This window comes from Balaenoptera musculus, chromosome 9, assembly GCF_009873245.2.
Source record: "Balaenoptera musculus isolate JJ_BM4_2016_0621 chromosome 9, mBalMus1.pri.v3, whole genome shotgun sequence".
In the NCBI taxonomy this organism is placed as follows: Eukaryota; Metazoa; Chordata; class Mammalia; order Artiodactyla; family Balaenopteridae; genus Balaenoptera; species Balaenoptera musculus.
Genome location: NC_045793.1, coordinates 86,498,684 through 86,523,276, shown reverse-complemented (window position 1 = coordinate 86,523,276; position 24,593 = coordinate 86,498,684). Strand labels below are relative to the sequence as shown.

The window sequence follows — 24,593 nt, the reverse complement described above, 5'->3', positions numbered from 1 at the left end:
AATTTTGATGCATTTAATATGAAGCACAAAACTGAATTAGATCTCTAAAATCTGTCTTCTTTAGAACAAGAAATAAAACTAAACTATATTTTTAATTCCTCATGTAAAAGCACAAGGAGATGGGCAGAGAAACAGAAACAGTGCAAATAGCTTAGAGAAGAAATTCTAGTGCTTGAAAATGGAAGAGGAGAGAAGGCAACACCAACTTCATATTGACGTTTAAATTAAATTCTATATGTCAACTAAAGACAATTTTTAATAAATTACAGGAATATGGTTGCCAGATAAAATATAATATGCTCAGTTAAATTTGAATTTCAGATAAGCAATGAATGATTTTGTAGTATGTCCTGTATACTGACTGCATGCGACATACATTGCATAGGACATACTTCTATTAACAATTATTTGTTTATCTGCAATTCAATTTAACTGGGAAGCCTGTATTTTTATTTTTGCTAAATCTGAACACCCTATATAGGGAACACTTTATATATGACCTGGGTAACCAGTTAAAAATAAAAACACAATAGTAATGTCTACTGTAGGTAATATCCATTCAATTAAGTAAAAGCCAAAAAATATTTAGTATTTCCTATTCTTGCACCCCCTCCAATGTTTTCTTGCTAGGACTCTTGCTTTGGGAGAAATCTGAGAACATTCTATGCATATCATTGGACTGTGTTGGTCACCTGTTCATTAGTAACAATGTTTGACTGAGGTCTCACCTCACGTGATGCAAACTCTGTGGGGACAATGTCAGTGTCACAAACGACCGTTTTCAAATTGTGTGATAACTGGCTAGCAACACTGCCTTATCCCAAGGGGAAAGTTCCACAAAAGTGGCTTTTTTCAGAACCTGACACATGATACCCAAAATGAAAGAACATCAATATATTCACCGCAGCTCTGAAGGGAGAGTCATTTGTGAGTTGCATTTGCATTTGTGAGTTGTTTGGTAATACTTTTTGGTTTGTTTGTTTGTTTGTTTAAATCGTTATTCACAGGGCACATCACAAGATGACAAACTTTCTTAAAATCACCCCACGTCGAATAAGGGATCAAAATACAATAAAGAACAACTTAATAGAGAATCTCAGCATGGTATCTTCAATTTGGAATAACATCAGGGCAACTTTTTGGGATTTCTAGTAATTTCCCCAAACAGGACTAAATCTTTCAATATGCCTCTGTATTCCGTTTGATATAGTGAACTACCATTTGCAGAATGTGAAATGGTTTCTTCTTCAACTGAAGTACTTGCTACAACATATGACTCTGACTTTGAAAACTATCATTAGTTTCATGTATTTTATAGAAAATTCTACAGTTACTACACATGACAGAGATGCAGAGGAAACACTTTCTATTTCTCTTTTTCTTTAAGCAACAGAAAAGGAGTAGGAACCTGTTTCAGTGAAGATGTCCATGACCTGGGTTATTAAAAGCTTTGTTCTATTTTGCTTGAAAAACAAGACACGACAATGTGAATATACTTAACACTACTGAACTGTTCACTTAAATATGGTTAATATGGCAAATTTTATGTTATGTATATTTTATCACAATTTAAAAAATAAAAAATAAAGCAATAAAAAAAAGAGAGGAGGAAAAAGAAAGGGAGAACAAAAGTATGCACATATCACATGAACGTGAGGGAAAATAAAAAGAACGTAAGAAAGAGAATTTTTTTTCACAGTCCCTGTGGCATCCTGCTGGAGGACAGGGAACTCATGTGGACACTCACACAGACCCTTTCACCTCTTAAGTTCTCCTTTCTTATGAAGGATTGTAAGCAATAAAGGAGATTAATGTTCCTACTACATCCTGAAAATATTTCAGGGACAGTGAGAAACTCTTCCAATAGAGGAACTCTTTTTTTTAAAGTTTCCTAAAGAGGGGAAGAGCCCCAGGGTTTCAAAAATCTCCAGTTAGGGCTAATTTAAGGGAGAAAAATATCACTAATAAAGTTAATCTTTAATTTAAAGATCCTCCCATTTCCCCACAGCCTGGCAAATTTTCCATCAGAAATTCAGCCGTTGGTAAATGTAAGCCAGCAGGGTAATGAGCTAATTTCCATTAAAACTAGTTCACTGTTATTCACTTTTTTCCCAGTTTTTGACTGATCACGTATTTCTTATTAAAATTTATTAAATGAGGTAAACCCTGCAGTTCCTTTAATTTGTTTAAGCTATTTCGAATCAGTAAAAGGGCAATTTTTCTTAATGAAACTGACCTAGGCTAAGAAACGGCCTTCCCATTAAGATACTGCTGGTGGTACCCTAACCTCACATCACCATGTTTCAGCCAAGCAAAATATTCAATTTGCAAAGAAAATTTCAAATTAGTTGCCATCTTTGGCCTACAGAATCTCTTTTTATGTGGAGAGCTGAGGCTTTCTCTGCCAATGTTTAAGATGCCCTTTCTGCATCTTTTAAATAAAAGTGTTTTTCTTATATAAACACTATAAAGCTGTTCACATGGCCATTTTCCCCCAAGGCTTTGTTCTTTATGGAGAGAGCAATCCGATCATTTCAAGTAATACCAATGAGTGTCTAGAAAGGATAAGCCTGCACATGTTGTCTTCTGATAAACTCAGTTACATAAAGGATATGTTCAAAATAAAGCAGGCCAGGTAGATACCCTTTGAATGGAATAAGGAACAGACCAGAAGAGGAAGAATTGTGTCAGGAGGCTAAAAACTCAGAGTGAGGTGAGGCTTGCTGAACATATTAGCAACTACAAACGGCTTTTTCTTATGTCCGAACAAGACCAAGGGCAGTGAAGAGAGAACCGCCTCTGTGCTTATGGTGCGCTATACACAGTTGGCAAGAAGGACATGTGGAAGGATATCAGTCCTGCAAATAGAAAAGCCAAATTCTGAGAGTAATTTTTTTTACAATAACGAAAGCATAGCATTGTTTTTTTTTTTTTAGAAACTAACCTAGAAACATCTTTAAGTAATTTGAGATTAAACATCTTATTTAATCATTAAATTACATCAACATTAAATAAATATTTATTGAGTCGTGTGTGTCTCACAAGCACCACAGATTCAACAGAGCAAAATGCAAGCTTTGGCCTTCCCTGCCACATCTCTTCTCGTGTGTTCCCTATTTTGGAAATTTCACTTGCCTTCCAAGTTTTAAAAACAGGAAAACTGAAAGTCATTCTTAATCTCCCTCTCTCTGACTCACTTCCTTATCACCAAATTCTGCCTATTCTACCTCCAAAATCTATTGCAAATCCACTTCTCTCCATCTCCACAGACACCATCATAATCCACACTCACCATCATCTCTTACTTCAACCAAAGCAAGAGCAAACTTGCAGATGTCACAGAATCTGATCACGCTTAAAATCCTTCAATGGATTCCCACACATTTATGATAAAACACAAAACCTCCAAGGCTTTATATAATTTTGTCCCTACTTACTCCCCAGACACCTCATGGGTTATTCCCATTCACTCACTGAACTTCCTTGAATAAACCAGGCTTTTCTAACCACAGGGCCTTTGCACAAGCTCCTTTGTTTACCTACCCCTTTTTTTTTAATTCAATTGTTTTATTTTTTTTAACATCTTTATTGGAGTATAATTGCTTTACAATGTTGTGTTACTTTCTGCTGTATAACTACCTACCCACCCTTTTTAACCCTTCACCAAACTATCTCTGACTCCTTCTTTATGTGTCAGCTTAAACACTACCTCCTCAGGGAAGATGTCCCTGACCTTTCATTTTAAATCGAAGTTCTCCACTATAATTTTTCACAGCATCCTCTATTTTTACTTTATATGGCACTCATCACTATTTATAAATATATTTATGAAATCATATTTATGTAATTGTATTTGTGAGATTATTAGTTTAATGACCATCTCCCCAACTAAAGTATAAATTCCATTAGGGGAGAAATCATATCTATTTTGTTCACAATGTATTCCCAGTACTTAGCACAATGCTTGACACATAGTAGATACTTCAATAGACATATCTGATGAATTAATAATAGAAGTGAAGAGTGAGGAGGGTAGCATGAAAGAGAGTCACAAGATACTAAGGAGACTGATGAGGCATGGTGATTTGCTGGGGGTGGAGGAGTGGTATAAAGGAGAAGATGAAATCCATGATGACTTCTAACTTGGGAAACTATATGGATGATGGTGTCATTAGCTAAGGTATGAAATATAGGAAAGAGGTTTCTTTGAATGGAGTCTAGAAAGTTGGGTTATGGGCAACATGAGTTTGACGTTCCTTTGGGAGTTTGGGTTCGTATGTAGCTGAACTACATTTTGAAGTTTGAACCAAAGTTAATTTGGGTTCAGGTTAAGACATGCAATAGTTTGCTCTCTTTTCCGGTGCTCAGTAGGAGTGTCATGATTAGAGATATCTCAGGTAAAACTTAAAACGATATACCAAAATTGCATAGCATGGGAAGAGAACTCCTCAGGGTATGTAGAATGAATGAATGTCTGGGAGCCAAGTAAACAGAAGGGTTCAAGAAGTAGTCAACAGAAATACTCACAAAACAAGGCTTTAAGTGGTTTGTGAAAGATGAGGGTCACAGGTGGCCTCAGTGGAAGCAGCTGATTGTTAGGACAGAGAGAGAAATCAGATTTCAGGGGGTCTGAATGAATGGAAAGTGAGGAAGTGAAACTAAGAAGTGGCTATGAGGTAATAAAGCTGCCCATGAAGGGAAGATTTCTTTTAGGAGAAGCATACATTCAGATGAGAAGGTACCTGAACAGAGTCTGAAGATTCAGGAGAATAGGGGATAATTGGTGGAATTATTTCATGACGAGATGAGAGATGGGATCTAGAGTGCAAAGGGGAGCAATTAACCTTATTTAAGAGAGAAAGAGCATCCAAGTCCTTATCAAGAGGCTGGAGCAGGTCTATGTGGGAAACCTCCAGGGTCTGCACCATGGGGCAGGGATGGGACTGAGTAGGAGATTTACTCACAGTGGCTGAAAGTGGCAAAATCAGTGGGGGTTTGTAGGGGCTCTGGGTATGCAGGGAAACTGGAGGAGAGAACAAAAATAACCTGTGTCAAAATGTTTGGTTCAAAGGGATGAGACAAAGATGCAAACAGAAAAATAATTTCTGAGACAGTACAGAGGAGAGGTTGTGCACACAGAATATGGGGTAAAACTGACTTGGTTTCTAGTCCCAGCTCCACCTGCCACTAGTTACGTGGTCTCACACATACTTGGGAGGGCGTGTACACCAGGATTAACTCCCAGGCTCTGAGTGAGACTCTGGATTTGCTCTAAGCCTCACACCTGGGTGGCCATTCTCTGATCTAAGGCTCAGATTCCTTACCTGTAACAAAGTAAAGACAATAATACAGATTATTGCAGTGGGAACTAAATAAAACTGCACTTTACATTTTATCAATTTAAAATGGTACACTAGAGAGGGCAGACAGCAGAAGCAAGAAGAACTACAATCCTGCAGCCTGTGGAAGAAAAACCACATACACAGAAAGACAAACAAGATGAAAAGGCAGAGGGCTATGTACCAGATGAAGGAACAAGATAAAACTCCAGAAAAGCAACTAAATGAAGTGGACATAGGCAACTTTCCAGAAAAGAATTCAGAATAATGATAGTGAAGATGATCCAGGACCTTGGAAAAAGAATGGAGGCAAAGATCGAGAAGATGCAAAAAATGTTTAACAAAGACCTAGAAGAATTAAAGAACAAACAAACAGAGATGAACAATACAATAACTGAAATGAAAACTACCCTAGAAGGAATCAATAGCAGAATAACTGAGGCAGAAGAATGGATAAGTGACCTGGAAGACAGAATGGTGGAATTCACTGCTGCAGAACAGAATAAAGAAAAAAGAATGAAAAGAAATGAAGACAGCCTAAGAGACCTCTGGGACAACAATAAACGTAACAACATTCGCATTATAGGGGTCCCAGAAGGAGAAGAGAGAGAGAAAGGACCTGACAAAGTAGTTGAAGAGATTATAGTCAAAAACTTTCCTAACATGGGAAAGGAAATAGCCATCCAAGTCCAGGAAGCACAGAGAGTCCCAGGCAGGATAAACCCAAGGAGAAACATGTCAAGACACATAGTAATCAAACTGACAAAAATTAAAGACAAAGAAAAATTATTGAAAGAAACAAGGGAAAAACGACAAATAACATACAAGGGAACTCCCATAAGGTTAACAGCTGATTTCTCAGCAGAAACTCTACAAGTCAGAAGGGAGTGGCATGACATATTTAAAGTGATGAAAGGGAAGAACCTACAACCAAGATTACTCGACCTGGCAAGGATCTCATTCAGATTCAAGGGAGAAATCAAAAGCTTTGCAGACAAGCAAAAGCTAAGAGAATTCAGCACCACCAAACCAGTTCTACAACAAATGCTAAAGGAACTTCTCTAAGTGGGAAACACAAGAGAAGAAAGGGACCTACAAAAACAAATCCATAACAATTAAGAAAAGGGTAATAGGAACATACATACAGATAATTACCTTAAACGTGAATGGATTAATGCTCCAACCAAAAGACACAGGCTCGCTGAATGGATACAAAAACAAGACCCATATATATGCGGTCTACAAGAGACCCACTTCAGACCTAGGGACACACAAAGACTGAAAGTGAGGGGATGGAAAAAGATATTCCATGCAAATGGAAATCAAAAGAAAGCTGGAAGAGCAATACTCAGATAAAATAGACTTTAAAATAAAGAATGTTACAAGAGGGCTTCCCTGGTGGCGCAGTGGTTGGGGGTCTGCCTGCCAGTGCAGGGGACACGGGTTCAGGCCCTGGTCTGGGGGGGTCCCGCATGCCGCGGAGCGACTGGGCCCATGAGCCACAACTGCTGAGCCTGAGCGTCTGGAGCCTGTGCTCCGCAACGGGAGAGGCCGCGACGGTGGGAGGCCCGCGCACCGCGATGAAGAGTGGCCCCCGCTCGCCGCAGCTGGAGGGGGCCCTCGCACAGAAATGAAGACCCAACACACCCAAAAATAAATAACTAAATTAATTAAAAAACAAAAAAAAAAGAATGTTACAAGAGACAAGGAAGGACACTACATAATGATCAAGGGATCAATCCAAGAAGAAGATATAACAATTATAAATATATAGGCACCCAACATAGGAGCACCTCAATACATAAGGTAACTGCTAACAGCTGTAAAAGAGGAAATCGACAGTAACACAATAATAGTGGGGGACTTTAACATCTCACTTACACCAATGGACAGATCATCCAAACAGAAAATTAATAAGGAAACACAAGCTTTAAACGACCCAACAGACCAGATAGATTTAACTGATATTTACAGGACATTCCATCCAAAAACAGCAGATTACACTTTCTTCTCAACTGCTCCTGGAACATTTACCAAGATAGATCATATCTTGGGTCACAAATCAAGGCTTGGGAAATTTAAGAAAACTGAAATTGTATCAAGTATCTTTTCCGATCACAATGCTATCAGACTAGATATCAATTACAGGAAAAAAATCTGTAAAAAATACAAACACATGGAGGCTAAACAGTACGGTACTAAATAACCAAGAGATCACTGAAGAAATCAAAGTGGAAATCAAATAATACTGAGACAAATTACAACGAAAACACGACAATTGAAAACCTATGGGATGCAGCAAAAGCGGTGCTAAGTGGGAAGTTTATTGCAATACAAGCCTACCTCAAGAAACAAGAAAAATCTCAAATAACAATCTAACATTACACCTAAAGGAATTAGAGAAAGAAGAACAAACAAAACCCAAAGGTAGTAGAAGGAAAGAAATTGTAATGAGCAGAGCAGAAATAAATGAAATAGAAACAAAGAAAACAATAGTAAAGATCAATAAAACTAAAAGCTGTTCTTTGAGAAGATAAACAAAACTGATAAACCATTAGCCAGACTCATCAAGAAAAAGAGGGAGAGGACTCAAATCAATAAAATTAGAAATGAAAAAGGAGAAGTTACAACAGACACCACAGAAATACAAAGCATCCTAAGAGACTACTACAAGCAACTTTATAAAATGGACAACATGGAAGAAATGGACAAATTCTTAGAAAGGTATAACCTTCCAAGACTGAACCAGGAAGAAATAGAAAATATGAACAGACCAATCACAAGTAATGAAATTGAAACTGTGATTAAAAATCTTCCAATAAACAAAAGTCCAGGACCAGATGGCTTCACAGGTGAATTCTATCAAACATTTAGAGAAGAGCTAACACTCATCCTTCTCAAACTCTTTCAAAAAATTGCAGAGGAAGGAACACTCCCAGCCTCATTCTATGAGGCCACCATCACCCTGATACCAAAACCAGACAAAGATACTGCAAAAAAAGAAAATTACAGACCAATATCACTGATGAATATAGATGCAACAATCCTCAACAAAATACTAGCAAACAGAATCCAACAACACATTAAAAGGATCATACACCATGACCTAGTGGGATTTATCCCAGGAATGCAATGATTCTTCAATATACGGAAATCAATCAATGTGATACACCATATTAACAAATTGAAGGAGAAAAACCATACGATCACCTCAATAGATGCAGAAAAAGCTTTTGACAAAATTCAACACTCATTTATGATAAAAACTCTCCACAAAATTGGCCTAGAGGGATCCTACCTCAACATAATAAAGGCCATGTATGACAAACCCACAACAAACATCATTCTCAATGGTGAAAAACTGAAAGCATTTCCTCTAACATCAGGAACAAGACAAGGATGTCCACTCTTGCCACTATTATTCAACACAGTTTTGGAAGTCCTAGCCATGGCAATCAGAGAAGAAAAAGAAATAAAAGGAATACAAATTGGAAAAGAAGAATTAAAACTGTCACTGTTTGCAGATGACATGATACTATACATAGAGAATCCTAAAGATGCCACCAGAAAACTACTAGAGCTAATCAATGAATTTGGTAAAGTTGCAGGATACAAAATTGATGCACAGAAATCTCTTGCATTCCTATACACTAATGATGAAAAATCTGAAGGAGAAATTAAGGAAACACTCCCATTTACCACTGTGACAAAAAGAATAAAATGCCTAAGAATAAACCTACCTAGGGAGACAAAAGACCTGTATGCAGAAAACTATAAGACACTGATGAAAGAAATTAAAGATGATACCAACAGATGGAGAGATATACCATGTTCTTGGATTGGAAGAATCAATATTGTGAAAATGACTATACTACCCAAAGCAATCTACAGATTCAATGCACTCCCTATCAAATTACCAATGGCATTTTTTTATGGAACTAGAACAAAAAAAATCTTAAAATTTGTATGAAGACACGAAAGACCCCGAATAGCCAAAGCACTCTTGAGGGAAAAAAATGGAGCTGGAGAAATCAGACTCCCTGACTTCAGACTATACTACAAAGCTACAGTAATCAAGACAGTATGGTACTGGCACAAAAACAGAAATATAGATCAATGGAACAGGATAGAAAGCCCAGAGATAAATCCACACACCTATGGTCAACTAATCTATGACAAAGGAGACAAGGATATACAAAGGAGAAAAGACAGTCTCTTCAATAAGTGGTGCTGGAAAAACTGGGCAGCTACATGTAAAAGAATGAAATTAGAACACTCCCTAACACCATACACAAAAATAAACTCAAAATGGATTAGAGACCTAAATGTAAGACTGGACATTATAAAACTCTTAGAGGAAAACATAGGCAGAACACTCTATGACATAAATCACAGCAAGATCCTTTTTGACCCACCTCCTAGAGAAATGGACATAAAAACAAAAGTAAACAAATGGGACCTAATGAAACTTAAAAGCTTTTGCACAGCAAAGGAAACCATAAACAAGACAAAAAGACAACCCTCAAAATGGGAGAAAATATTTGCAAACGAAATCAACGGACAAAGGATTAATCTCCAAAATATATAAACAGCTCATGCAGCTCAATATTAAAAAAACAAACGACCCAAACAAACAACCCAATCCAAAAATGGGCAGAAGACCTAAATAGGCATTTCTCCAAAGAAGACATACAGATGGCCAAGAAGCACATGAAAAGCTGCTCAACATCACTAATTATTAGAGAAATGCAAATCAAAACTACAATGAGGTATCACCTCACACCAGTTAGAATGGGCTTCATCAGAAAATCTACAAACAACAAATGCTGGAGAGGGTGTGGAGAAATGGGAACCCTCTTGCACTGCTGGTGGGAATGTAAATTGATACAGTCACTATGGAGAACAGTATGGAGGTTCCTTAAACAACTAAAAATAGAATTACCATATGACCCTGCAACCCCACTACTGGGCATATACCCAGAGAAAACCATAATTCAAAAACACACGTGCACCCCAATGTTCATTGCAGCACTATTTACGAATAGCCAGAACATGGAAGCAACCTAAATGCCCATCGACAGACGAATGGATAAAGAAGATGTGGTACATATATACAATGCAATATTACTCAGCCATAAAAAGGAACGAAATTGGGTCATTTGTAGAGACGTGGATGGATCTAGAGACTGTTATAGAGTGAAGTAAGTCAGAAAGAGAAAAATATCATATATTAATGCATATATGTGGAACCTAGAAAAATGGTACAGACGAACCAGTTTTCAGGGCAGAAATAGAGACACAGATGTAGAGAACAGATGTAGAGAACAAACGTATGGACACCAAGGGTGGAAAGTGGCAGTGGGTGGTGGTGGAGGGATGAATTGGGAGATTGGGATTGACATATATACACTAGTATGTATAAAATGGATAACTAATAAGAACCTGCTGTATAAAAAAATAAAATAAAATTTAAAATAAATAAATAAATAAAATGGTACACTGTTCCATTTAATGGCTTTGATGCATTTTGAATTCTTTTTCTACAAAATAGAAGTCTGCCTTTTCAGAAAGGTATTCAACAATTTATTGTCACAATAGATGCATTTATTTTCTTCTCTTAGTTGTTGTAGGTTTTTAAGAATTTTTATTTATTTATTTTTTTCTGTTTTAAGCTTCCTTTTAAGGTCTTTTAAGATGCCCTTTAAGTTCTTTTAAGCTCCCTTTTGCTATATGGAGTATAGCTTGTTTTGATTTGCTTTGCTTTGCTAAACAAAGTAAATAATTATTTTCATCCCATTAGGACTTTCCATTAAGTTCCTTCTATCCTGGTTAGAGGAGGAAGGTAGCCCACTTTAATCTCACTCAACAGTCTCTGTGATCCATTAACAACTGTACCCCCAGTTTACAATGATTATATCATAATTTTTTAAATGAATTGTTTCTAACTTTGCATATTCCTGTAACTATTTATACAATAATTACTCAGACTTAACCAACTAACCTGGTTTTAATGCTCACCATTTCCTTTTGCCAGTGTTCAGTAAGATATTCTGTGAGAATTGTTCCACATGTAGATGTATTTTTGATGTATTTGTGGGAGGAGGTTAGTTTCATGTCCGTCTCTTCCGCCATCTTGATTCCTCCTCCCACAATTCCTTTTATACTATTATTTCCCCATTTTGGGGTTTTGAACTTTGGTTCTCTCTTAGTATATGTACTCAAATTTTTCAGAAACAGCATATGTTTGATGTTGCAGGTAGAATAGTGGCCTTCTAAAGAGGTCTCTACTCTAATCTTCAAAACCAGTACATATATTACCTCACATGGCTAGAGGGATTTTGCAGATGTGTTTGAAGTTAAGGATCTTGAGATAAGGATAGCATTTGAGATCATCCAGGTGGGCCCAATCCAACCACATAAATTCTTAAAAGTGGAGAACTTTTCCTGGCTGCAGATAGAGAGAGATGGCAACTTGCCATTGCTGGCTTTGAAAATGGAGGAAAAAGGCCACAAGTTGTGGCTAGTTCCAGAAACTGGAAAAGGCAAAGAAATGGATTCGTCTCTAGAGGCTCCGGAAAAGAATGGTGCTGCGCTGACATGTTGATTTTAGCCAGTGAGACCCAGGTTGGGTTTCTGACCCACAGTGCTGGAAGATAGTAAGTCTGTGTCGTTTTAAGCCATGAAAGTTGTAGTAATTTATTATAGCAGCAATAGAAAACCTAAATACATGGTATCTTTTCTAAGCACTTGCATATGAATTCTAGTTTCATTAATCAATTCTTAGATCACCACTTCTTTCTTTCAAAGATTGTGGGATTTTTCTATTGTCCTCTGACATTTTGTAATGTTGAGGACAAGCCTGGATCCACTCGATTTTTGTTGATTTGCAAGAACCTTTTTCTTCCCTGAATAATTGTGAACTATTTTCTTCATCCTTTTAAATGCCTTATAAATTTCTATAATGTGCCTGAGTGTGAATTTGTTTTAGTGAAGTATTTCCTGGAATATAGTGACGGCACCCGCTTCAGGCTTTCTCTGAAGTCTTTCTACTCAGGACGGGGGTGTGAGGACTTGTGGCATCAGCTTCGCTTGGGAACTTGATAGGAATCCAGAACCTCAGACTCCAGACCAACTGAATCAAATCTGTAATTTAATGAGACGCCCCCCCCCACAGATGATTCACACGCACATTTGAGAAGTACTGCTCAAAGAATATTCTATTATTTGTAGATTTGATCTTGACTTTTCCCTTTTTTAAGTTTCTCTTTCTTTGTTCTCTTATTTGTCCAACAATATTTATCAAAAGTATGCTATGCCTCCCTCTCTCTTCCAAGGGGTTATAATCAAAGCTCCTGGTTCACACTTCATTTCCTTTCCTCCTCCTCTGGTTACTCGGTCCTGCCCTCCGCTGCACCTTGCTTGGCCTCATGTTTGAGACTCTATATCAAGAACATTAATAGTGGTAGAGGAGTGTTGTGCATGTGATTGCTGTTGAGATGGAATAAAGCTGGAGACCTGCTGCTCTGTAACTGTGAAACTCCTCAAGTGGGTCTCTACACCATTAATTTCCCGCAGTATCAGTTCTACCTGTTACTGATTCTAATGAACATCTTAATTTTATGAGGTAATTTCAAGCCCCCAGATGTGTTTATTACAGCCTTTTTACTTGTCAAGCATCACTTTGCTTGGTTTTTGCATTTCAGCCTGCTCTGCCCGTTTCTGTTTTTTCAAATGTTACATCTTCTAACATCTGAGGATTCCAAGCATGTTTTCTCAGTTTCTTCTGTTGTCTGCAGTAAATCTATTTCAGTGTCATGATCCTCTTCCTGATCTTCAAGGCTAATTATAATTATCCCCTTCTTCCATGCTTAGCTTTTTGTTGTATGTTCCATGCTGGGCTTTACATTTTTGCTTTTGTTTTTTTAAAGGGAAAATTTTTCCAGATTCAGGCTCATGGCCTCCACTGCTGCTCACTCAATTGTGTGAAATAATGCCCATTTTGAATTTCATACAACAGTAAACACATGTGCACAGCTTGTAGCCAGACTTCCACTGGCAAGGGTGTCACTTAGCTTTGCTGGACCGTGGGGAGCCTTCTCTCTGACACAAGTTCCTAATTTTGTTTGCTTGGTTTGACGAGAAACATTTGTGTTGTAAAAAGTTTTGAGATGGTCTCTATATACTACCCCGAAGGCTTCATATAGTTCTGCCTCCATCTTTGGTAATTAATGTAATTGCACCACTGCCCCAAGAGGCAAGTGTTCATCACCCTTGCCTCTCTACTTTCTGCTATGCTGTGCTCTGGGATTTGAGACTTCAGAACTGGTTGAAAGAGAGTAGTTGGGAAATGAGAGTGACTATTCATCAGGGAAGAGGTTTAAGCACAACTAGGCAGTACCTGAGCAGTCTTATAAATGCTAGAATCTGTGAATCCCTGACATTTTCTTTTCTATGTATCCGTGGCACTTTACTGAGTAATCTGGAGAAAGCATACAGAAGATTCCTTGGCCTGATGTCATCTTAAATAGAACTTCTTATAAAGAACAGTTTTATTTCTATTTGTCTATATGTTATATAGACAAATATAACATTATATATAATCTATTTATGTTATTTATTTATATATTGTTATTTATAAACTAAGGTCTGAAATATAGGCAGAACTGATGTTTATCTCCTATTTCAACTAACTTAACCAGCTAAGGCTTGATCTTCATTTAAGGTTCTGTTTTCCCTGATTAGCATCACTTAAGCACTGCAGGTGGATAGTACAAATAGGATTGCCCTTGGAATGTATTTTTCAGTCCATCACAAAACAGATAAAAATTTTGTTTGCTTTGTGGTGGGAATTCATTGCGCAGTTGAGCTTGTTTCTTTCTCTCCCCCTCCCATGCCATTCTTTTTTTTTTTTTTTTTTTTTTTTACCATTTCAGTTCCTGTTTATTAATTTTCATAAAACAATTGAGTTACACATACTTGCAAGAGTGGTTAAGTTCTGGTCTTTAAATGGTAGCTTTTCTGGTTACTATCACATAGGTATCTGCTCTCTGTGAGTACCCTGATGCTTAATAAAGCTTGTGCGCCAACTGAAAGATTTTCCACATTTGTCACATCTGTAGGGTCTCTCTCCAGTACGAATGACCTCATGTCGATGAAGATTTGCCTTAAAACTAAAAGTTTTCCCACATTCTCTACATTCAAAGAATTCCTCCTTGGTATGGATTCTTTGATGCTGAATGAGATCTACATTCCGACCAAAGGATTCACCACATTCACTGCATTTATGAGTGTTCTGTTTATTGTGAATTTGTCGATGGCTCATAAGGGTTGAATGCCGGCCAAAGGCTTTTCCACATTCAATGCATTTATGGGGTTTCTCTCCACTGTGGATTAACTGATGTCGAATAAGGGTTGAATTCTGACTAAATGTTCTTTCACATTCGCTACATTTATAGGGTTTTTCTTTGGTATGGATCCTCCTATGTTCAACAAGATATGCCATCTGACGGAAACACTTTCCACAGTCATGACATTTATATGGCTTTTTTTGTGAGTGACACTGTTTGTGGACAATCAGAGCAGACTTCTGTTTGAAGGCCTGCCCACATATGTCGCACTCAAAGGGATCCTCTGAACTGTGAATTCTTTGATGTCGAACAAAATTTGCCTGACGCTGGAAGGCTCTTCCACATTCGCTGCATTCATAAGATTTTGCATTTGTAAGAATTCGCTTATGCCTCAAAAGCAGTGATCTCTGATGGAAGGGTTTTCCATACTCATCATATTTGCCCTGCTTCGTCCTTGCCTGAGCTTTCCGATCTTGAAGAAGGTTAAGGTTTTGAAGGAAGTCCTTACAGCATTCATCACCAATAGTAGGGAGTGAAAGTCGGTAAATGTCCACAAATTCGTTACATTCAAGTAACTTTTCTAAGGGTTTCCTGGCCATTTTCTGCTTTACCAGTGACATCTTACATGACTCTAAATCTTCAGAAATGTTCTGCTTTGGAGTCAGCTCTTTCATCTTGAATCTGGCTTCAGGACCTGGGCAAGCACTACCGGAAGCCTTCCTAGTCCCAGCTCGCGGTAGATCCAGGATCCACGGCTCTTCCCACTGCTCCAGCTGACAGATCACCTCAGGTTTGGGAAACTGAAATCCTACTCGTGGGGAAGTAAATGGGATGTGCTGGTTAGTGAGCAGCAGGAGGTGCCTCGGAGCTCATTTTACCCCGTGGGGTCTGCGCGGTGGGGGGACGGTGACAGGCAGAGATCAGGACAGTAATGGAGAGGGCTGGTGCGGAGGGGACCTGGCACAATCTTTACTGAAAGCCTGATCAATATTCACACTCTGGGACGTGGTAATTTCACTCTCAGAAATATAGCCCAAGGAGAGCACGTTTCTGTAGTTGTCCAGCATCACGTCTCTGTAGAGGGCCTTCTGAGGCCAGTGTAGTGCGTCCCACTCTTCCCTGGTGAAGTACACAGCCACGTCCTCAAAGGCCAGCAACCCCTTCCACAGGACGGGCAGGAACACAGCTTCCATGGCCTGGTCTCTGAGGTGGTGCAGGATCCCGGCCATCAGGCTAAGCTCGCTGCCTCCGACTCCAGCCGCGTCGCCTCCTCCAGGAAGTCCTCAGGATACACCTGCGGCTGCCATGGGGGCTGGGCTCCCCTCTCGAGGTGCTGGGCCGGACCCGGAATCAGGTCCGAGCCTCTCAGCTAACCCACACCTCTCCCATGCCATTCTTATCCTCCAGGTTCTCCTGTGGGACTTTGCATAGAGGAAGGACTGATGGTTTTACGGGGTCTGCTGGGGAGGGTCAGAGCCCACATCTCAGTCGGTGGATCATCAGGAGGGACTTCATCGACTGCAGTTTGTGAATCAATGTTTTACATAACATGAAGGCAAAAGATGCCATTTTAGTTCAGGTTTTTCCAAAAGCAGACCCTGGCAGGAGGACTCGGGTGACCGTAGGAAGCAGAAATGAAGAATGAGGGAAGTGAAGCAGGGAAGTGAAATACTAATGAGCGGATAATCACTGTGAGTGCCTGGGACTTCCCATGTGGATCTTCTGAGAAGCCACGGGGAGCACACCTCAGAACTTTCCTACTGTGGAATGGCGAGGTCAGGGCCTTTATGTTCTGACTCTCCTCTCCCACTGGGGAAATGGATTGCTCCTCACTGAGTATTGCTTTCCCAGTGTTAACTTTCCCACTTTTGTGGGTTGTCCCTGCTTAAGGCTGAGGAAGCACCTGTAGTGCCACAGAAATTTCTGCGGCAGAGGGTAAGAGACGCCGGTGCTTGAGGCAGGACTGCCAGTTGACTGCAAACATCCACAATTGCCTGTGAGCTCAGGTGAGCTAAGACGAGGAACAGCAGATCTCGCTGACGAAAACTGGAAAACCTTATCTGTGGTGGGAGGAAAACCTAAATAAATATGCCCTTAGACTAATTATTTTTGGGGGAACAGAGGATTTACGTAAAACAGAGGATTTAGCGTAAAAATGGGGATGACAAATGAGTTCCAACTCTCATGCCAGCTCTGATCAACTGGCTGCCCACAGAGTTGGGTTGAGGAAGATTCTCAACAGCCTCAGTAGGAAATCAAACCTTTATCAATTAGCATCCCAGGCATGGAAATGGGAGGATGGAGGGGTGGCACATGAGCCTGTGGGCCATGTATTTGTCACCCTGCTTTCAAGTGGAGACTATTTTTATTAATATCAGCGCTGAACGAGATTTCCTTAATGAAGTACAATTCTTTCACAGATTTGCCCTTTCAAAGTGCACAGCATGTGGACTGCCTTTGGTTAATGGGAGAATTCTCCAATTAACATTATGAATAAGACTGGGATAAACTTCAAAGGCACAGCAGTTATAGGCATTAGCTTTGTCATTCTGTTACATATTTCAAGTAAACATGCTAATTTTTCTCACTGATACATAAAAAATGAAATAGTCATAGTATTAACTGGAAAATACAAAAGGGATCAAAGGCAGACAGTGGTCAATAGCGTCAGTGCTTGGTCATAGTGTCAATGTTGAGACAAGTGTAATTTGTGGGGTGGTGGTGAGAATATTTAAGTTCTCTTAGCAAATTTCATTACACAGGACAGTGTTAACAACTATGGATGTGTTAATTAACTAGATGAGAGAAACCTTTTCACAATATCAAATCACCATGATATATAATTTCATTTGTCAATTATACCTCAATAAAAGCGGGAAAAAAAAAAGCCTTGGAGGAAAATAGTCATTACATCAAGGGGGGAAAAAGTGTAATTCATCTGTCATAACGTCTTGATGAGGAAAATATCACTATTTACCCTGGGACATGATTCGAACTGTTGATTCAAAGAATAAATATAATATTAAATACATCTCAACTTACACCACTGCAATTCAACTTGATTTCAAGTCCTGTGGTTATTCCTAAATATTCCTCAATTCTCACCTCCAATGATGCATCTGAGTCCAAACTACCACTAAGTCACTGCTGCCAATCTCCTTTCACTTGGTTCGGTTACACACAATGTAGTCACAGTAATCTTTTTCAGAGCCTAAATCCTATCATGTTGCTGCTATACTTAAAACTCTGTTATCAGCTTCCTGGCGCTGGAAAGAACAAAGTGAAAATCCATTATAGAACCTGTCTGTTTCCCAACCATCTTTCTAGACTTGCCTTGCTCTGGACTCTCACCTGCTTTGCTTTCTCTACTTTAGTGTCAGAGACCTTCTTTTAGTCCCTCAGATCGTCCAGGCTCCCTCTCACCATGAGGTCTTTGAACCTGCTTCCCTGCCCTCAGCACTTGGTTTACCCCTGTTTATTGTTTAGATCTTGTTTCCAGGGTCCTTTCTTAGGGAAGGCATCCTGGACTTCTCTAAGCCAAATCCCGCAACTAGAGGCTCTCAGCTCCATGAACCTCTCAGCACTCCTCTTTCCTCCCATTTCCACGGCCAAGATCACTAATTGGTAAGAATATAGCTTCTTGTGATAACTCTCTCTCCCCCAGGCGTTTAAAATTCCCCTGACGGCAGGGTTCGTATCTGTACTTTTGTTCCTTCTTGATTCTCCAGTTCCTAGCACAGTACCTAGCATATAGCAGGTGGTCACTAAATATTTGTTGAATAAAAAAAAAAGTCAAAATGCATTTTTACTAATACTAAAAAAATTTAATTTCTGAGAAAAATCTTATTTCTTTAGCAGTTTATCATTTAAATGGTAGTTTGGGGTATATTGTCATATATTCCTTATGAAATCCCTGTGAAGAAGACAGGAAGGAATGATTACAAGCATCTTACAGACAAAACAGGTTCTGATGGTGTCCTGCCTACAGGCATGCAAGAGGGAGGTGGCAGAACTAAGACTCACCCACATCCTCTCTGATTCCAAGTCTAGAGTTTTTTCCAACAGTCTGTCATAGCACAATGACAGATTATTATGCAATTAGTAGACTAGTTAATTGCTATGATCTTGTCCTAAAATCTTCTAGATCAGCAAGTAGACTTGCAATATCTATTTGGGCACTACTTATTGGTTTTACAGTCAATGGGACAGAAACGACCAGCAGCAGTGACCACCTGGGGATGCACGACACTGGGGGCTATAGGGATGGAGGAAGAGTTACTAGGTACATCATGACCTAGTATGTATTTATTTGCACCTTAGAGACACCACCAGAAGGGGCATCACCCCCAAGGTGCCATTCTGCTTAGGAAAGAAGGTTAACTCAATTAGAGACCCTGTGAAGTCCCACAGGGGTAGGTTGGAATAACTGGAAAGGGCAGGATAGACAAAGACATCTGGAACTGAAGAAGCTAGATGTGCCAGGCAGAGAACAAAGCCCTTCACAACTCTAAAGTTATCATCCTATTTCAGAGATGACAGAATGAAAGGAAGACTCTCGGGCTGTCAGCAGTTGCCATGCTTGGGCCCTGACACCTGTATTGTAACTTGATAGCATGTTGGAGCCAGAGGGGACTCTCCAGCCACCTGATTTCTCATTTTCCAGATGTGGACACAGAGTGTGTCTCACCGAATCATCACAGAGATGATGACTTAACCGCTAGACGTGCCTGTGCATCAGAAGTGACACAGATCTTTCCGAGAAGGGGGTAAATCAGCTCTAAAACTCTCCTCTCACTAGTTGACCTCTAAGCTAAATAAAACCATGATTTGCTTTGGTTTTCATCTTAAGGAAATTAGTGAAGACAGGGGCCACATTTTGCAATGGCAAAACTACCTTTATTGTTAAGAATTAATTCTTAGTGATCCCACGATAAATACTTCTCAGTTGAATAGAATTCCATTCAGTTGTCAGCTTATTTTTGAGTAATTTCCCATTATCTTTAAGTCACTTTAAAAAAAGATACCTACAAAAGATGGAAGCTTTCAGGTTTCTAACGACCTCACTATCCAAAGATACACAGGGTTTGAAAGAGTGTGAGGCACTTTCTGTCACCTGCGCGTGACAGATAAAGCACGTTTGTGTCACCCGGACCCACCTAGGAACTCGGTGGGTCTGACTTGCTTCCTGAAGACGCACTAGTGCTGTGGGCTGATGCTCACCTCGGATTCTGCTTCAGTGGCCACTGGATAGGCTGCATCTAGATTTTTTTCTACCGGAATTAACCAGTGGAGAACCACGCTTTACGGTACGAGGCGCTCCTGCAGAATCTGGTACTGCATCGCAGCCGACATTTCATGCCTCCTCTGTCCTCATCCGCCTCCCACATGAAGGGGAACTAGATGATCACCCTCCTTCTGCGTGGATGAAGGTCACACTGTGACTCCAGCCACTGCTCCTGCTGCCGGGCCGCTCTAACGATGACTAATGTCCTACAGAGGAGCGTGGAGAACCTGCAGCGTCCACCTTTTTAATGAGATCAGGGTTCACTCCTAGGTCCTTATTTTCTCACTTTACACTTGTTCCCTTGGGCTCTCCTTCACTCTCATGGCTTTAGTTTCTGTCTGCATGAGAATAATTTGTAGTGTTGTCTTTCTCATCCTGACCTCTACTACCGACACTCCTCAGCCCCATGTGTCCCTTGTTTCTCACTCAACTGCTCACTCACTCGTTCATTTACTTATTCACTATTAAACCAATAGTCATCAGATGACAACTGCAGGCCCAGCATTGTCTGTCTGGACAGCTTACTTGCTAAGACAAGGTAACAGTTGATGTTGCTGAATCTCCTACACCCGCTTCCTCTGTCCTCGCCCCCTTTTCTCCTGTCACTAACACACTCCCTTGAGGTGAGCTTATTTACCCGCAGGGCTTCTCCTACTGTTTAAGATTTCTAAATCAGCCCATCCTTCCCCTGAGGCCAAGCCCACGTGTCCGTCTGTATCTGCACTGACCATTCTATAGGGCTACAGACAAACAAGCAGTCTCTTCCCTCTAAAGCTTCCTTTACCTTCAACAGTCCCTGAATCTATAAAAGGCATGAGCAATCACCCAGCTGTCTAAGCTGGAAACCTTGGGCTCATCCCAAATTAGTCTTCTCCTCCCTCCTTCACATTCCATCAGTCCCGAAGGTTCCATATCCCTGGTATCTCCTGTACTCATGTCTTCTTTCCATCCTCGCTCCTACTATTGGATTCAGAACTCCAAAGCCTCATAACTTCTTGCCTACACTACTGTAAATGACCTCTAAATATTCACTCCTTTCCTCTATTCTTCCCCTCTCCAATCATTCCTTCTTTTGAACAAGGACATAAGAAAGACCATATCAAGGCTGTCATTCAAACTCAGAGAAAGGACTCATAGGTTTCCTTCTAGTCAGTACAGAGGGTATGATGAAATCAGAGCACTGTGTCTGTCAGGTACCACAATCTATTCTGTGCTGACTAGAATACAAGAATGTAAGTCTCTTCAGTGCACAGATCATATTCTTACCCTGGGCTGAAGAAATAATCAGAAAATAATCAGATGAGAAAAAAGCCTGTGAAAAATGATCATGAACAACACAAATGTCGATATTTTTGCAGATCATCAGTAACCTAATCACTGCCTGGAGAGTCAAGGAGGTGAAGTAGATGGACCTCCCCTTCTCTGCCTGTTCCACAGTGTCTCTGGGTGAGCAGCTGCCACAGCTGGGGGCTTCATTTTTTTAGGGCTTATGAGTCCTCAGCCTATATTTTTTTCATTACATCATTCTTCCTTTAGGAACATTAGAAAAACATGTTTGTTTTCTCACTCTGTTCCCTAGACCATTTGTTATTTCACCTTTAGGTAAAATGCTCTCCACTTTCAAGAGTCTTCTGTACAACAAATGGATAAAGAAGATGTGGCACATATATACAATGGAATATTACTCAGCCATAAAAAGAAATGAAATTGAGTTATTTGTAGTGAGGTGGATGGACCTAGAGACTGTCATAGAGAATAAAGTAAGTCAGAAAGAGAAAAATAAATACCATATGCTAACACATATATATGGAATCTAAAAGGAAAAAAAAAGGGTTCTGAAGAACCTAGGGGAAGGACAGGAATAAAGACGCAGATGTAAAGAATGAACTTGAGGACACGGGGAGGGGGAAGGGTAAGCTGGGATGAAGTGAGAGAGTGGCATGTACATATATACACTACCACATGTAAAATAGATAGCTAGGGAGGGTGGGAGGGAGATGCAAGAGGGAGGGGATATGGGGATATATGTATACATATAGCTGATTCACTTTGTTATACAGCAGAAACTAACACAACATTGTAAAGCAATTCTACTCCAATAAAGATGTTAAAAAAAAAAAAGAGTCTTCTGTACTGAAAAAAAAAAAAAAAGGAAAAAAAATGCTCACATACTCGACCTGTAAGTCTGGAGAGCCATTCAGAAATGTGTTTTTTAAAAGAGTCAGCTTTGACATTTCTGGAAATAGGAACTCTTTTCTGAAAGTACTTATAAAGAAGGAAGTTATAAATGGTGGTACCACATCCAATTTAGAGGGTAACTTTCAAAAGTTCTGAGACTTTGAAAAAAATATTAATAGAGAATTTAAAGAGTATACTATCAAATAGTTTAAAGAAATATTAACTAATAATTTTAAAACAATATTAAAATATTAATAAATATGCTAAATAATCAAAGACCACCATTAAAATATTGATAAGGACCCAATGAGATAATTTACTTCACCAATACCATTGAGTGTTAATGCCACAAGTCTCTCTTTTTTATGATTTATGGCTAGTATTCTATATTACCCCTCTTTTTCTTTTTTTTTCTGCATTATGATGAGAACAGATAAATTTATAGTATAAAAGCCAGGAGGAACCTAGCACAGGACTTGTGCATTTTTGAATCCATAGCTGGGAAGGGACTGGATGAGTATATCACTGTTATATGTGTCATCATTATTAAGTCTGTTCTTATCAGAGCCACTGCTTTTTCCAAGCATTTAGGACACTATTTTAAAACAAAACTGGGGACTTCCCTGGTGTTCTAGTAGTTAAGAATCCACCTTCCAATGCAGTGGATGCAGGTTCGATCCCTGGTTGGAGAACTAAGATCCCACATGCCACAGGGCAACTAAGCCTGTGCGCCGCAACTACTGAGCCTGCGTGCCACAACTAGAGAGCCCACACGCCACAACTGCTGAGCCCGTGTGCCACAACTAGAGAGAAGCCCACGTGCTGCAAAGAGAGAAGCCTGGGTGCCGCAATGAAATATCCCGCATACCACAACGAAGATCCTGCGTGCTGCAACTAAGACCCAACGCAGCCAAATAAATAAATAAATAAAACTAACTAACTAAATAAATAAAACAAAATTGCCCCCACGTCTTTTAGGCTGACAAAGACTTGGTACAACTGACGTGCAAAAGCAATTGCCCTCTGTACGTTTACCATCCCTTGGATTAAAATCATGTAAAACCCCAGATTGCCTGAGTCAAAGGCAATGTTACATGAACACTTTCTCATTCTCAATTACTGCAGAAGAAAGAGTAGACAGATTTTACTGTGAAATAGAAGAGTTTGTTCAGTTGGTATGTTTATGGTTTTGGATTGATCTGCTTCACCTGGGTGGGGTACAGGAGCAATGAAGAGTGTAGTTTATGCAGGAACAAAAGAAATACTGTTTCCTTAAAATAGTTAAAAGGAAAGTTTTCACCCAGAGATGACTTCTCAGGTGAGCTATTATGTTGTGTGGACTACAGAGAGAGATCTCCACTCATTATTCTTCATAATCCTTTACATTTTACAGAAAGAGCCATAAAAGCTCTTTTTGGCTTTATTTCATCCAATATGTTTTTTGGGGTGGAAGTGTATCAGTAAATAATTGCATAGTTTTCCTACTTTTGCCTTATTTCAAAAGTCTCAATTCCAAAGAGTCAAAGCCTCATGGTGAGTAAGTTTCTGGAAATTTACTAGCTCTCTGCCTGTGACTGAGGTTCAAGTCACCACAGCTGCCAGTCATGCCCACATGTTCTCCAGATCCTCGTCTGTTATCTCCAGCTGGGGAACAAGCCCCTGGGTCTGGCTCCTTCTCTCCTTCTTCTCTGCTCACTTCTTCTTTTTTTTTTTTTTTTTTAAAGTATATGTATTATTTTACATTTTTATTTATTTATTTATTTCTGGCTGTGTTGGGTCTTCGTTTCTGTGCGAGGGCTTTCTCCAGTTGTGGCAAGCGGGGGCCACTCTTCATCGCGGTGTGCAGGCCTCTCACTATCGTGGCCCCTCTTTTTGTGGGGCACAGGCTCCAGACGCGCAGGCTCAGTAGTTGTGGCTCACGGGCCCAGTTGCTCCGCGGCATGTGGGATCTTCCCAGACCAGGGCTCGAACCCATGTCCCCTGCATCGGCAGGCAGATTCTCAACCACTGCGCCACCAGGGAAGCCCTCTGCTCACTTCTAATTCACTCAGAACCCGCTCAGCTGGCCCAGGCCCAGCAGATGTCCTGGAAACAAATGACCGGCCAGCTTGTACTTCTGAGCATGGCTTCCCTGGAGTCCCTTTTTGGGATGTTCTATTACTACTCTAAGACTCAATCCTGACTACTCACCCAGAAACTGGTTGTCAGGCTGCAGCAGACCTCCAGCTTGAATTATTTCCCTCCTACTTTCTGAGATTTCAACTTTTCATTTACCCACACCAGGAGGCTTGTCTGTCAGTCCATCGCTAGGACCACTATGCCTCTGTTTATCACCAGCAGACTCAATCTAGATAGCTGTCTGATAAAGGCCCCTTCCACACAAATTGTCTTAGCATTTATAAAAATAAATAAATATTTTTTGAGCACTTACTATGTATCTGGCTC

At 39.8% G+C, this 24,593-nt stretch overlaps 2 protein-coding genes across 10 annotated transcripts in view; both read right to left on the bottom strand.

Moving 5' to 3' along the window:
- MAGI2 (membrane associated guanylate kinase, WW and PDZ domain containing 2) overlaps positions 1-24,593 on the bottom strand; it is a 1,338,650-nt gene that overhangs the window by 172,613 nt on the left and 1,141,444 nt on the right. The gene's annotated exons all lie outside the window — the stretch shown is intronic.
- Positions 14,274-16,055, bottom strand: LOC118900680 (zinc finger protein 789-like). The gene is made up of 2 exons (XM_036863229.1): positions 15,720-16,055; positions 14,274-15,494 (listed from the first exon to the last, which is right to left on the bottom strand). Exons 1-2 carry the CDS (start codon positions 15,913-15,915, stop codon positions 14,368-14,370), a joined length of 1,323 nt encoding a protein of 440 aa, XP_036719124.1. The 5' UTR covers positions 15,916-16,055; the 3' UTR covers positions 14,274-14,367.